This window comes from Hypanus sabinus, chromosome 3 (assembly GCF_030144855.1).
Source record: "Hypanus sabinus isolate sHypSab1 chromosome 3, sHypSab1.hap1, whole genome shotgun sequence".
In the NCBI taxonomy this organism is placed as follows: Eukaryota; Metazoa; Chordata; class Chondrichthyes; order Myliobatiformes; family Dasyatidae; genus Hypanus; species Hypanus sabinus.
In genome coordinates, this window is record NC_082708.1 from 96875786 (window position 1) to 96889626 (window position 13841).

General features: G+C 37.9%; 1 protein-coding gene across 2 annotated transcripts in view; it reads left to right on the forward strand.

Moving 5' to 3' along the window:
- The first annotated feature begins 847 nt into the window (after positions 1-847).
- The window catches only part of afap1 (actin filament associated protein 1), a 371521-nt gene continuing 358527 nt past the window's right edge, over positions 848-13841 (forward strand). For both annotated transcript variants that reach the window (XM_059964846.1, XM_059964845.1), the window contains exon 1: positions 848-942. In XM_059964846.1, the coding sequence (XP_059820829.1) occupies positions 900-942 (43 nt within the window). In that variant the 5' untranslated portion in view covers positions 848-899. The remainder of the gene's footprint in view (positions 943-13841) is intronic.

Genomic DNA, 13841 nt, shown 5'->3' on the forward strand with positions numbered 1-13841 from the left:
GTCTCCAGTACCCGGGTTCAGTCATAATCTCGGTCCTGTCTGTCTGGAGCCTGCATCATCGCCTTGTAACCACGTGTTTCGGTACAGTCTGTGGGGACTAGCGACTGTAAATTTCCCCTCGTGTGTGGGTAGATAGCAGTTCGATGGAGACGGGGAGAATGAAGTGAGTTTTGAAAACGGGTCCTTGATGGCGCGGACCCAGAGGACCGACGTCTGTTTCCCTGATGGATCTCCCTAATTTGAAGCGCTTTGGGGAGATAGTCTGCTCTACATGCGTCTGCACGGATTTGACAGGCTGAAAGGCTCTTCTCGCTGTAAACATTCTGCACTTCTGTGAAGCTGCAATAGATCAGAGATAATTCAGAACTGCTACCCTTCTTCAAACTCATCGGGGCTTCTCAGAAGAGAACTTCAGGTTTCTCATTTATACCTGCCCTTGTCTTGGTTCACATTGCCAAACAAATTTTGACAAGTCTAAATACCGTAAACTAGTCCCTATTATTTACATCCATGGTTCGCAACTCAAAAATATATATTAACAACATTTTCTATTATTCACTTTGTGATTGGACAAATTGCTTGCTTTCTCCTGTTACGATTAGACCTTGGTACCATCAATCAATTTACAAACCAGACACACTTTCAACTCCAATTGGTTGGATTGATTTTAGTCTTTGATTTGTTAATCTATGTGTCAATCCCCGCCCTTTGGCATTGTCACATATGCGCCTTCGTCTTTACGCACATTCCATTGGCGGTGTTAAACCAATGGACGTTCCCAATTGGATAACACCGTCTGTCACTCATTCCTTAATTTTGACAGCTGTTCAAGTGGTGGTGAGAGAAGGCGAGACGAGGAGCAGCGAGCACGGCGGACCGATACATTGCAATTTCTCGTTATGGAGCACAGAACAAAAGTGGAAGTGGAAACATGCATTAAAGGTAAGCTTCAGTGTTCATCACACAGTTCGGAATACAGCACATTTAACAATTAAATTGTAATGTACCAAATGCTGGAATTCCGTGCCGTTAACTGACAGATTCAAACATGTTCCTTTCTGACATTTAAGGAGAGTAGACAGGAGTACATGTAAAGACAAGTCATGAGAGAAACGGCCACAGTTGTTACTATGTAAGAGAAAGGGGAGAGCTGTAACGGCGCTGTTTTACTCTCTTAACTCACTAATTTGCAGGAATGTTTTCTCATCTATGAAAGCTTTGCGTTCTTGGCATACATTGTGGGGGTGATTTCGCAAAATGAGTTGCTCTTTTTGACATTTGTTATACTTTCAAGTGCCGCGTGATTTTTGTTTTAATCATTGTCAATTCTAGTGGCTATCAAACGATCTAAAAAAATCTAACGTGATTTCATGCTGCGAATCAGAAGCATTAAAAATCAAATAATTCTGCAATGGAATTTAGTATGTGGTCCGTACGGCGTTAATTTTCGTTTTCCATTACAGCATATGAGATACCTTTTGTTCATTTCCGCTACATTATTATGTCATCTAGGAAAGAAAAAAAAAGAATGGTGCACTGATAATCTGGATGTAAGGAGAACACCGAGCAGCTGAACAAAGCAGTAGAAGGGTGGGACTGTACATGATTTATTGTTTGGGAGGTAATGGTGCTCAGATTCAATCTCAGGGGTGCTCATTTTGTATGCTGGACACACACCCACACGTCTGAAATTACCCAGGGGAGGGGGGAAATCATCTGCCCAAGGGGATTTAAAACGCGACTGCACAGATTTCTGTCACTCCAGTATACCTTCTAGTCAAAGTTAAGTATCGATTGTCATTTAGATCCGCCTTAATCAATCATACATGTCAGTGATCTCGCAGCTTTTGTCTTTGGAGTGAACGAGAGCGTGCCAATAAACGGAATCCCAATTTGAGCTTTAATAAAATAGTGATTTTTAGATAATTTGCAAAAGTGGGAATTTCTTTTTTCAGCAATATCTTAGAGTTGATGAAATGCGTACTGTTGAGGAAGAATGACGGAAAAGAGTTTCTCTTGAGGGCAAGCAGCTAGCTGAATGGATTGCAGGAGAGCTGGTGGTTGTGTGATATGGACAATTCCATCCTTGCAGAGATTGATTAATCACATACCTTTGTAGATAAGGGCACTGGGAAGGTATGCAGCCTTTCTGTATTCTTTGTCGATTGAGATTTATGTTTCTATACTCTATGGAATCCAGAGTAATTAATTTCAGCATGCAATCTCTCGTTATTGCATTTTGAAATATTAATGTATGTACAATATAAATTTAATGTGATCTTTGGAGTAACTTTGTGATATTCACTACCACACCATTTTGTCTTACCTCATTATTATTAGGGCATTGGCACTGATGTAGCATTAGAAATCTATTACCGTTAATGTGTTCTGGAGTGCTGGTGGATTACTGCCTGTGAATGAATTAGGGTTCACAAGTTAGAATAATTTCCAAAATGCATGTGGATGATCCTTGGATATTTCCATAAATGAGAATCTTAAACCCCCAAGAGCTGCATCAAATGACAAATGTAGAACCCAGTGAAAAGGGGAGGTGGAGATGCCTTAGCCAATGATGAAATCCGGCATCCACTCTGCCCAGAAGACCCACATGGTAAGGACTGGGAGAGAGGTGTAAATTGTGATGTTACAAGGTGAACAGTACTGAAAGAGTTAGTGTGTGCTGATGTGAATATCATCAGCAGTCCAGAGGTGCTCGCTCATAAAAATCTGATGAGATTGAATGATTAAAGAAAAAAGGAACTTTGGGATAGCTTCCAGTAAAATAAGCTAACACATTATGTTTGTTGTAAGTATTATATCAAGGGATTTCCCTTACAGCAGAGGAAGAAGAAAGCACTGTTTTGGATTAGCACCATTGTTTCTTTTAGTTACTGGTAAATTTTCCCAATGTTATTGGGATCACCCTATGACAAACAAAGGATAGGTAGGGGGAATAGTTAAACAAAGATATTAGGAGTGAGATAGTAATTTATTGAAGCAGCCATAGGATTATGCATTCTAGCAGCAATATTACCATTAGTGCTGTGCAGAGCTACAAATGATTATCCTTAAACAACGATTCAGCTGCTTTTGGAAGCTGTCTGGAAGATCATCTTGAGCTCCCCTCACAGCATAGGGGCTTTGGTGATGAAAATCCCAAGGCAAATTAGAATTGTTTTCTCTGCCTGCAGCGGGATGCTTACCAAGCACATTGTCAATTTTTTTCAGAAGTGGATAGATTTATCCACTTGCAACAAATCCCAGCCTAAATCAATTACAATCAGAACAGGAACTAGATGTTGGATGACAAAATACCAACCCCATGTTCTTCTAACATTCTGCAATGGTTTTAGTGCCAGCAATCAATGTCAATAGTTTACTCCACAATAGAACCAGAAACAACTTCAGGAAAACCTTGGAGGTTACATTCATTGGGAAGCATGGATTAAAATTAATCTTTGTTCCTTTCAAAATGTTGCATTTACTACATGTCACATCTCAAATTAGTCAATTATAGACTTTCCACTTTCAGCATATTGTCCTGATATTGGGAATACTTCACTTGGCAATCAAATTTAGTAACCAGAACGAGATTTTAGGCTTGACCAGGCATGATGCCATAGTAAGTTTAACTACTAACTACTAACTAAGGATGCCAGGAGTGAAGGTAGGACCGATTAGAGATAAAAGTGGGAAGATGTGCCTGTAGGCTGTGGAAGTGAGCGAGGTCCTCAATTCTCTTCCATATTCACCAATGAGAGGGAACTTGATGATGGTGAGGACAATACGAGTGAAGTTGATGTTCTGGAGCACGTTGATGTTAAGGGAGAGGAGGTGTTTGTGATGTTAAAATACATTAGAATGGATAAGTCCCTGGGGTCTGGAATATTCCCTAGGCTGCTCCACGAGGCAAGGGAAGAGATTGCTGAGCCTCTGGCTAGGATTTTTATGTCCTCGTTGTCCATGGGAATGGTATCGGAGGATTGGAGGGAGGTGGATGTTGTCCCCTTGTTCAAAACAGGTAGTAGGGATAGTCCAGGTAATTATAGACCAGTGAGCCTTACATCTGTGGTGGGAAAGCTGTTGGAAAAGCTTCTTAGAGATAGAATCTATGGGCATTTAGAGAATCATGGTCTGATCAGGGACAGTCAACATGGCTTTGTGAAGGGCAGATCATGTCTAACAAGCCTGATAGAGTTTTTTGAGGAGGTGTCCAGGCATATAGACAAGGGTAGTGCAGTGGATGTGATCTACATGGCTTTTAGTAAGGCATTTGACAAGGTAACACACAGTAGGCTTATTCAGAAAGTCAGAAGGCATGGGATCCAGGGAAGTCTGTCCAGGTGGATTCAGAATCGGCTTGCCTGCAGAAAGTAGGGAGTCATGGTGGAGGGAGTACATTTGGATTGGAAGGTTGTGACTAGTGGTGTCCCACAAGGGTTGGTTCTGGGACCTCTACTTTTCGTGATTTTTATTAACAACCTGGATGTGGGGGTAGAAGGGTGGGTTGTCAAATTTGCAGAGGACACAAAGGTTGGTGATGTTGTGGATAGTGTAGAGGATGGTCGAAGATTGCAGAGAGACATTGATAGGATGCAGAAGTGGGCTGAGAAGTGGTAGATGGAGTTCAACCCGGAGAAGTGTGAGGTGGTACACTTTGGAAGGACAAACTCCAAGGCAGAGTACAAAGTAAATGGCAGGATACTTGGCAGTGTGGAGGAGCAGAGGGATCTGGGGGTACATGTCCATAGATCTCTGAAAGTTGCCTCACAGGTAGATAATGTAGTTAAGAAAGCTTATGGAGTGTTAGCATTCATAAGTTGAGGGATAGAGTTTAAGAGTCGCAAGGTAATGATGCAGCTCTATAATACTCTGGTTAGGCCACACTTGGAGTACTGTGTCCAGTTCTGGTCACCTCACTTTGGAAGGATGTGGAAGCATTGGAAAGGGTACAGAGGAGATTTACCAGGATGCTGCCTGATTTAGAGAGTATAGATTATGATCAGAGGTTAAGGGAGCTAGGGCTTTACTCTCTGGAGAGAAGGAGGATGAGAGGAGACATGATAGAGGTATACAAAATATTAAGAGGAATAGATAGAGTGGACAGCCAGCACCTCTTCCCCAGGGCACCACTGCTCAATACAAGAGGACATGGCTTTAAGGTAAGGGGAGGGAAGTTCAAGGAGGATTTTAGAGGAAGGTTTTTTACTCAGAGAGTGGTGGGTGCATAGAATGCACTGCCTGAGTCAGTGGTGGAGGCAGATACACTAGTGAAGTTTAAGGGAAAGGTATATGGAGGAATTTAAGGTGGGGGTTATATGGGAGGCAGGGTTTAAGGGTCGGCACAACATTGTGGGCCAAAGGACCTGTGCTGTACTATTCTGTGTTCTATCTTCTATGTACTTTAATGCTGTTATGATTGTAATGTTGATAAAAAGTGCATAATATCACTTCATCACTGATCTACTAGCCTGATTTCATTTTAGGCTGTGCTTTCATCAAAGCCAGTTTTATAACTCTCAACTTTTGTTTTCAGATCCCTTCTAACTATCTTTTGTTGTCTTCAATCTCCTCTAACTTGACTCCCTCCCTTCCTACCCCCACCCCGCACTCTCTACTCCACCCATCACCTTGAGTTCTGTACTGTTCTATCTTGGCTTTGCTTTTTCTCTCGTTTATCCAAAATTTAATTATTCCATAGTTCAGCTGCCAAGGCTGTGAACTCGGGAAATCCATCTTTAAACTCTTCTCCTCTTTCCTGCTAAGATATCCCTTTATAACTCCTTCCATTTCACCACAATTTTTGTCCTTTACCTTTAAAACTTTCTTGTGAAGTACCTTAAGGTATTTTTGGTAAATGATGGCGCAACAAAAATATGTTTTTGTAATGTTACCAATGTTCTTTTTATTTACCAGGTGTATCTGTTGTCACTCTATCTTTTTGGGTTCCTGGTAAAGTTTCCAGGCTTCATGAGAGAACATCTATTTGCAATTCTGACTATCCTAATAAATCCCTTATTGTATTACATTGCTTGGGAATTACCAAGCACCATTCTTGTCCAGCAACTAAGTTTAGCGGGGTGGCCTGATCTAGGCAGTGTGGCTGTGGTTTCATATTTCTTCCACTTTTTAATGAAGGATTGCACTGAGCTCCCAGATATGTTCAGTGCCTTTAACATGATCTTGTACCCTTCCCCAGATTTGTGTTTCTCTATTGTCATTTCTCTGACTTGTCTTGAATGCTCTTTTGACCTCATTTTGGTTTGATCTGTTGAAAATCTACTACAATGTTGGACCATACAGAGAGAGTGATATTTATTCTTTAAAAACAGATGATTCTCCAAATGTTCTTCATCAATAACTTGGGTGAGTTGGTAAGGTGATAGAGTTTATTGCAGCTGAGGAAAGTTAACCTAGCAATTACAAATGCTTTTTCAACCTCACAATTTTGGTTTTTAATTTTTAGCAAAGTTTTAGCACATTTTTGTTTTGATTTAACATGATGCATAATGTTTTGTAGATTAGCTCAAAAATCCTGTTGATTATATTTTAACTATAGAAAATGAGACAGTAAAGTGTGAAAATAGTTATGAGGGCAGAATATTTTTCCAAGATATTGTATACACGTCATTTGGGCAATGACCAGAATATGGATGTATGGAAGAGCAGTCTCTTCAGCTGAAGATACACTACAGTATACTATAGCAAGTAATGACAATACAACAAGGACCATATTTCCAAACAATTATAAATCATAATGACTTATCCTGTTAGAATTATAGTGACTCAGTCCAATGTTTCTTCAGAATCACAGAAATTTATTTCACCTGTTTTGTTTGCACTGGCACTTTAGTGTAATTATCCAATTAATTCTACTTATCTAGTATTTTTCCCTGTGGTCATGTAACATATTTTTCACTTTTGTTTATTTTTTTTCAAGTTTTATGACAGTTTTAGATTTTGTAGCTTATCTGAGGCAAAATGATATGTATAATTTGGCCCAGTGAACCATTGGTTCCTTATTATGTCATGCAGTTATGTTGCATGTAATACATCTATTAGGCCTACCATGACTATACCAACTAATGGACACCCATCTTTATTAATCATCTCAACTTTCCAGCACTTGACCCACAGCCCACAGCCCACATAATGGTATGAAAGTAGTAATTTAGAGACTTCTTAAATGCTGTCAACAACTCAACCTCAACCACTCTCTCAGGCAGTACACTCCAGGTATTGCACTCTTGGGTGAGAAAGGTGCCCTGCAGATCCTCTTTAAATTGCTTGCCCCAAATCTATATCTTCTAGTTTTGTCTACCTCTGTAACAGGGAACACCTGTGATCTACCCAATCGTAATCCCTCATAATTTTATATCACGTCCCCTCTTAACTAACTCTGCTTTAGAGAGAACAGACTTAACCTGTCCAGACTCTCTTTACAACTGATACACAACATCCTGTGCAAAATCATATTGAATCTCCTCTACGTTCTCTCCAACTCAAAAGCATCTTTCCTATAGTATAGTGAGCAGAATTGCATGCAACTAAGGCCTAACTAATGGTTCAAAAAGTTAGATCTTAACTTCCTTGTTCTTGTACTTTAAGCCCAAGTCCAAGCATGTACCAAGAGTAAAACTATCGCTCTGGTAAGTAGCATTGCCAGTTGTTTTCCAATCATGTTTTAAGAACATTCTTTCTTCTTCTTACAGAAACATCTGCAACATAGAACATATTTGTGTATATCTTTCTGATTAATCTAATATAAGCATCTTTGAAAATTCACAGATGTGTCATTAACATATTCTACGTATATTGAAGTTAGCTGATGTCACCACTGTCACTGGCCGAATCAAAGGTGGTGACAAATCAGCATTTATAAGGGAGATTGAAAACCAGGCTGTGATGCCATAGCAACATCTTACTCAAGCAACACACACAAAATGATGGTGGAACGCAGCAGGTCAGGCAGCATCTATAGGAAGAAGTACAGTTGACATTTCAGGCCGAGACCCTTTGTCAGGACTAACGGAAAGTAAGAGATTTGAACAGCACCTGCAGATTTCCTCGTGTTAACATCTTACTCAATGTTAGCATGACCGAGGAGCTGATTATTGACTTTAGGAGGATAAAACCAGAGGTCCACCAGCCAGTCCTCATCAGAGGATCAGAGGTGTAGAGGGTCAGCAACTTTAAATTTATCAGTATTATCACTTTGGAGGGCCCAGCACTTAAGTGCAATTATGAAGAAAGCACGGCAGTGCCTCTGCTTCCTTAAATTTACGAAGATTCGGCATTACATTTAAACTTGGACAAACTTTTATAGATGTGTGGTGAAGATATATTGACCTTCTGCTTCACAGTCTGGTATGGAAACCACAATGCCCTTGAGTGGAAAATCCTACAAAAAGTAGTGGATGCAGCCCAGTCCGTCATGGGTAGTCCTCCCCACCATTGAGCACATCTACATGAATCATTGTTACTGAAAAACTGCAGCTATCAAGGAGGACCCCCAGCACCTAGTTCATGCTCTCTTCTCGCTCCTGCGATCAGGAAAAAGGTACATGAGCCTCTGTACTCACACCACCAGGCTCAGGAACAATTACTACCCCTCACCATCAGATTTTTGAATCAAATGGGATAATTTCACTTAACTTCACTTGACCCATCATTGAAATGTTCCTGCAACCTATGGACTCACTTTCAAGGACTCTTCATCTCATGTTGTTGATATTTATTGCCTATTTATTTATTATCATTATTTCTTTCTGTTTATATTTGCACAGTTTGTTGTCTTTTGCACACTGGTTGAACACCCAAATTGGTACAGTCTTTCATTGATTCCATTATGGTTATTATTCTGTTATAGGTTTATTGAGTATGCCCACATGAAAATGAATCTCAGGGTTATATATAGTGCCATATATGCACTTTGATAGGAAATGTACTTTGAATTTTGAACTAGGTAACAAATGAGTTCCATTTTTATCAACATCCATAAGTCAATTTTCTCCATAAGTTGTAAAGGACATGCAATCACTTGACACAGTAACCATACTTTCACACTAAATTTCAAAGTTCAAAGTAGTACTTGGTCTAGTACCCTGTCTGGGCTGGGTGCTTGTCTCGGGCTCACCCTCCTGAAGGCTGTTCACATGCATTGACCTCAGAGACTGAAATTACAGCATCACCAGGGGGTGTGGAAGTTCATGATGGTGTTTCCAAGTTTTGATGGTTAAAGTGAGCATATAAGGCATTGAGTTCATCTGGAAGAGACTTGTAATTATGAAATGAATTGAAATATCTTTATTGTCATTGCATAGTACAATTTGTCATGCACCAATACAGCGAAAATGAGTTTGCAACTCTCGTACTCAATGCTATAAAACAAAAATGAAATAAATAAACAATAAATAAAATCAAGTAACCAGCCAGTACAAGCAATGTCCAGCAGTACAAAAGCGCATCTCAGATGCATGACAACCATAAAAGCATTATTAAAGTAGCAATATAACAAATTTATGGATGATGCTTGATTGATTGGTTCAAAGCAATTATAGCTCTGGGGGAAAAGCTATTTTTCAGTCTGGAAGTGCAGGCATAAAAAATCTTATAATGTCTGCCAGATGGAAGAAGTTCAAACAGATGATTGCATGGGTGTGTATTGTCCTTACAGATGCTTGTAGCTTTCCTTAGGCAGCGTGAGCTGTAGGTGTCCTCCAGGGCTGGGAGCTGTGTCCCAATGATCTTCTGTGCACTAGAGATGACTCGCTGAAGTGCTTTCCTATCAGCTGCTGTACAACTGAGATACCACACAGAGAGGCAGTAGGTTAAGATGCTCTCCATGGTGCAGCGGAAAAAAGTCACCAGCATCTGTTCAGGTAGACCAGTTTTCTTCAGCGTCCTGAGGAAAAACAGGATTTGCTGTGCTTTCTTAACTATTGTTGTGGTGTTAGTGGACCATGTAAGGTTTTCTGAGATGTGTATTCCCAGAAACCTGAAACTGGAGACTCTCTCCACTATGCCTCCATTAATGTAGACTGGAGCGTATTTGTCATCCCATGACTTTCCAAAGTTGATAATTAGCTCCTTATTCTTTGCTGTATTAAGAGATAGGTTGTTTTCTGAGCACCAACTCACTGAAGTTCTGTACCTCCGCTCTGCACGCTGATTTGTCTCTGTTGGAGATCAACCTGACCACTGTTGTGTCGTCTGCGAATTTGACGATGGTATTGGTGTCAAATGCAGGTACACAGTCATAAGAGAGTATGGGACTCAATACACAACCTTGTGGTATACCAGTGTTCAGGATAGTAGTGGAGGACAGGTGAGGGCCCTATCTCACTGCCTGTGAATACTCTGACAAGAAATTCAGAACCCAATTGCAGAGTGATGAGCTGAGGCCTAGCTGGTGGAGTTTGGAGATGAGCTTGCTGGGAATGACAGTATTAAAAGTAGAGTTTTTAATTATTGCAATGAATGGCATCAAAAGTACTGATACCAAAAGTACATCAATTAGACTGATAAGAAAGAACCATTACTAAACCTGGATATAGAGACTGAGATACTTGCTGTAGAGTAGAGAACATATATGCACTGTATATATGTTAGATCTTTGAATTCAATATAATAATAACTTATTTAAGAAGCACTTTACAGATAAACGATGTCATTCAAAGTGCTTTACAATGGGATAAAGTGCAAATATGAAAATAAAAGGCAAAAAGATGTTAGTTAAAAGCAGGGTGAAATACATAGGTTTTGAACTGTTTATAAGTGTCAACTTAGTCTGCAACCCTTATAGTTTTAGGTATTGAGTTTAGGAACATAGCACAAAAGAGGCTAACCTATTTTTTGAGGGAGATTGTGGAAATTTCAGTTATAAAACAAAAGTGGTACTGTGATGTACTCTGGTCCCAGACCATTGAGAGCTTTAAAAACAAGTAAGAATCAGAATTAAGTTTAATATCACTGGCACATGTTGTGAAAATTGTTGTTTTAACACAACAGTACATTTCAACACATATTAATAAAAAAACTATGAGTTAAAATAAAAAGTATATAAAAAGAATACATTAAATAAGTAATGCAAAATGAGAGAAGAAAATAGTGAGGTAGTGTTCACAGATTCATTGTCTTTTCAGAAATATGATGGTGGAGGGGAAGAAGCTGTTCTGAAATACTGAGTGTGTGCTTTCAGGCTCCTGTACCTCTTACTTGATGGTAGCAATGAGAAGAGGGCATGTTCTGGGTAAAGGGGGCCCTTAATGATGGATACCATCTTTTTGAGGCATTGCCTTTTGAAGGGGTCCACAATGCTTGGGAGGCTGGTGCCCATGATGGAGCTGGTTGAGTTTACAGCCTTTAGCAGCTTTTTCTGATCCTGTGCAGTGGGCCCTCCATACCAGACAGTGATGCAACCAGTTTCAATGCTCTCCACAGTACATCTGTAGAAATTTGTGAGTGTCTTTGGTGACATACCAAATTTCCTTGAATTCCTAATGAAATGTAGCCACTGTCATACCTTCTTTCTTTCTTTCTTTCTTTCTTTTTCAATCTTTTTATTGAGTTTCATATATACATATAAAAAAAACATAACATAATAATGAGTAAATTATGAATACAATAGACTTGAGATCGCGTTAATAATAAGATAACAATATCCTATTAAACATCAACAGAAAAAAATACCTTAATCAATCCATATGATTATATATGAAAAAAAACAAAAATAACCATTAAAAGAAGAAAAAATTTGAAAATATGTGAAAAAAATATATATTAAGAAAAATAAAACACTAAACTAAACTAACATGGGCAATAATAATAGCTTACAAGTATATGATAGTGTCAAAAAACTCCAGAACTCCATACCTGAACATGAATAAGCAGAAAGAAGGTCTGGAAAAGGCCAAATTAATTCATATGAAAATGTCGAATAAACGGTCTCCAAGTTTCTTCAAATTTAATTGATGAGTCAAAAATAGTGCTTCTAATTTTTTCCAGGCTCAAATAAGAAATAGTTTGAGAAAACCACTGGAACGTGGTAGGAGGATTTACTTCTTTCCAGTTTTGTAATATAGACCTTCTGGCCATTAATGTTACAAAAGCAATCATTCGTCTGATTGAAGGGGAAAACTGATTACCATCTTCATTTGGTATGCCAAAAATTGCAGTAATAAAATGAGGTTGTAAATCTATATTCCAAATTGAGGAAATGGTAGTAAATATGTCCTTCCAATAGTTATGTAAAGTGGGACATGACCAAAACATGTGGGTCAATGAGGCCACTTCTGAATGACATCTGTCACATTGAGGGTTAATATGAGAATAGAATCGAGCAAGTTTATCTTTAGACATATGAGCTCTATGTACAATTTTAAATTGTATTAAAGCATGTTTAGCACATATAGAAGAGGAATTAACCATTTGCAAAATTTTTTCCCATTTATCTGTTGATATATTATATCGAAGTTCTTTTTCCCATTCTTGTTTAATTCTAACTGATATTTCTGGTTGTATCTTCATAATCATATTATAAATAAAAGCTACTAATCCCTTCTGACAAGGGTTTAAGGTAAAAATCAAATCTGTAAAATCCACTAAAGTTGAATTAGGAAAAGATGGTAAAACTTTATGTAAGAAATTTCTAATTTGTAAATATCTGAAAAATTAGATTTAGGTAATTCAAATTTGTTGGAAAGTTGGTCAAATGACATCAAAGTATCTTCAAAGAAAAGATCATGAAAACATTTTATACCTTTCCTTTTCCATATGTTAAAAGCTTGATCTGTCGAAGAGGGTTTGAAAAAGAAATTAAGTAAGATAGGGCTATCAAGAACAAAGTTTTTCAAAGTAAAAAAACTTACGAAATTGAAACCAAATTCGTAATGTATGTTTAATAACAGGATTGGATATTTGTTTATTAAATTTAACTAAATCAGCAGGAAGACAAGAACCAAGAACAGAGAATAGAGAATATTCCTTTACCTCATTACATTCCAAATTTACCCACTGTGGGCACAATGGTGAATCCAAATCTAGTTTCCAATACATTAAATTACGAATATTATTTGCCCAATAATAAAATCTAAAGTTAAGTAAAGCTAAACCACCATCTTTTTTAGATTTTTGTAATTGCCTTTTACTTAACCTAGGGTTTTTATTTTGCCACACAATTGAGGAAATTTTTGAATTAATGTTATCAAAAAAAGATTTAGAAATAAAAATTGGTAAGGCTTGAAATAAGTATAAAAATTTCGGTAAAATCATCATTTTAATAGCATTAATCCGACCAATTAATGATAAAAATAAAGGAGACCATCTTGTAGTAAATTGTTGAATTTGATGAAGCATAGATAAAAAATTCAATCTAAATAAATCTTTATATTTCTTGGTAATTTTTATACCTAAATAGGTAAAGTTATCAGTAACAACTTTAAATGGTATCCTATCACTCAATAAAGTTTGTGCATTTAAAGGAAATAATTCACTCTTATCTAAGTTTAGTTTATAACCAGAAAAAATACCAAATTGAACCAACAAGGATAAAATAGCGGGAATAGACCTATCAGGGTCAGAAATATATAACAGCAAGTCATCAGCATAAAGTGATAATTTGTATAACTTCTCATTACGGGTAATACCAAAAATATTAGGAGATTCACGAATAGCAATAGCTAAAGGTTCTAATGCAATATTAAATAATAAAGGACTTAAGGGACAGCCTTGTCTCGTACCACGAGATAATTGAAAAAAAGAGGATCTATAGTTATTTGTAAGAACAGAAGCAACAGGTTTATAATATATTAATTTAATCCATGATATAAAGTTAGGACTAA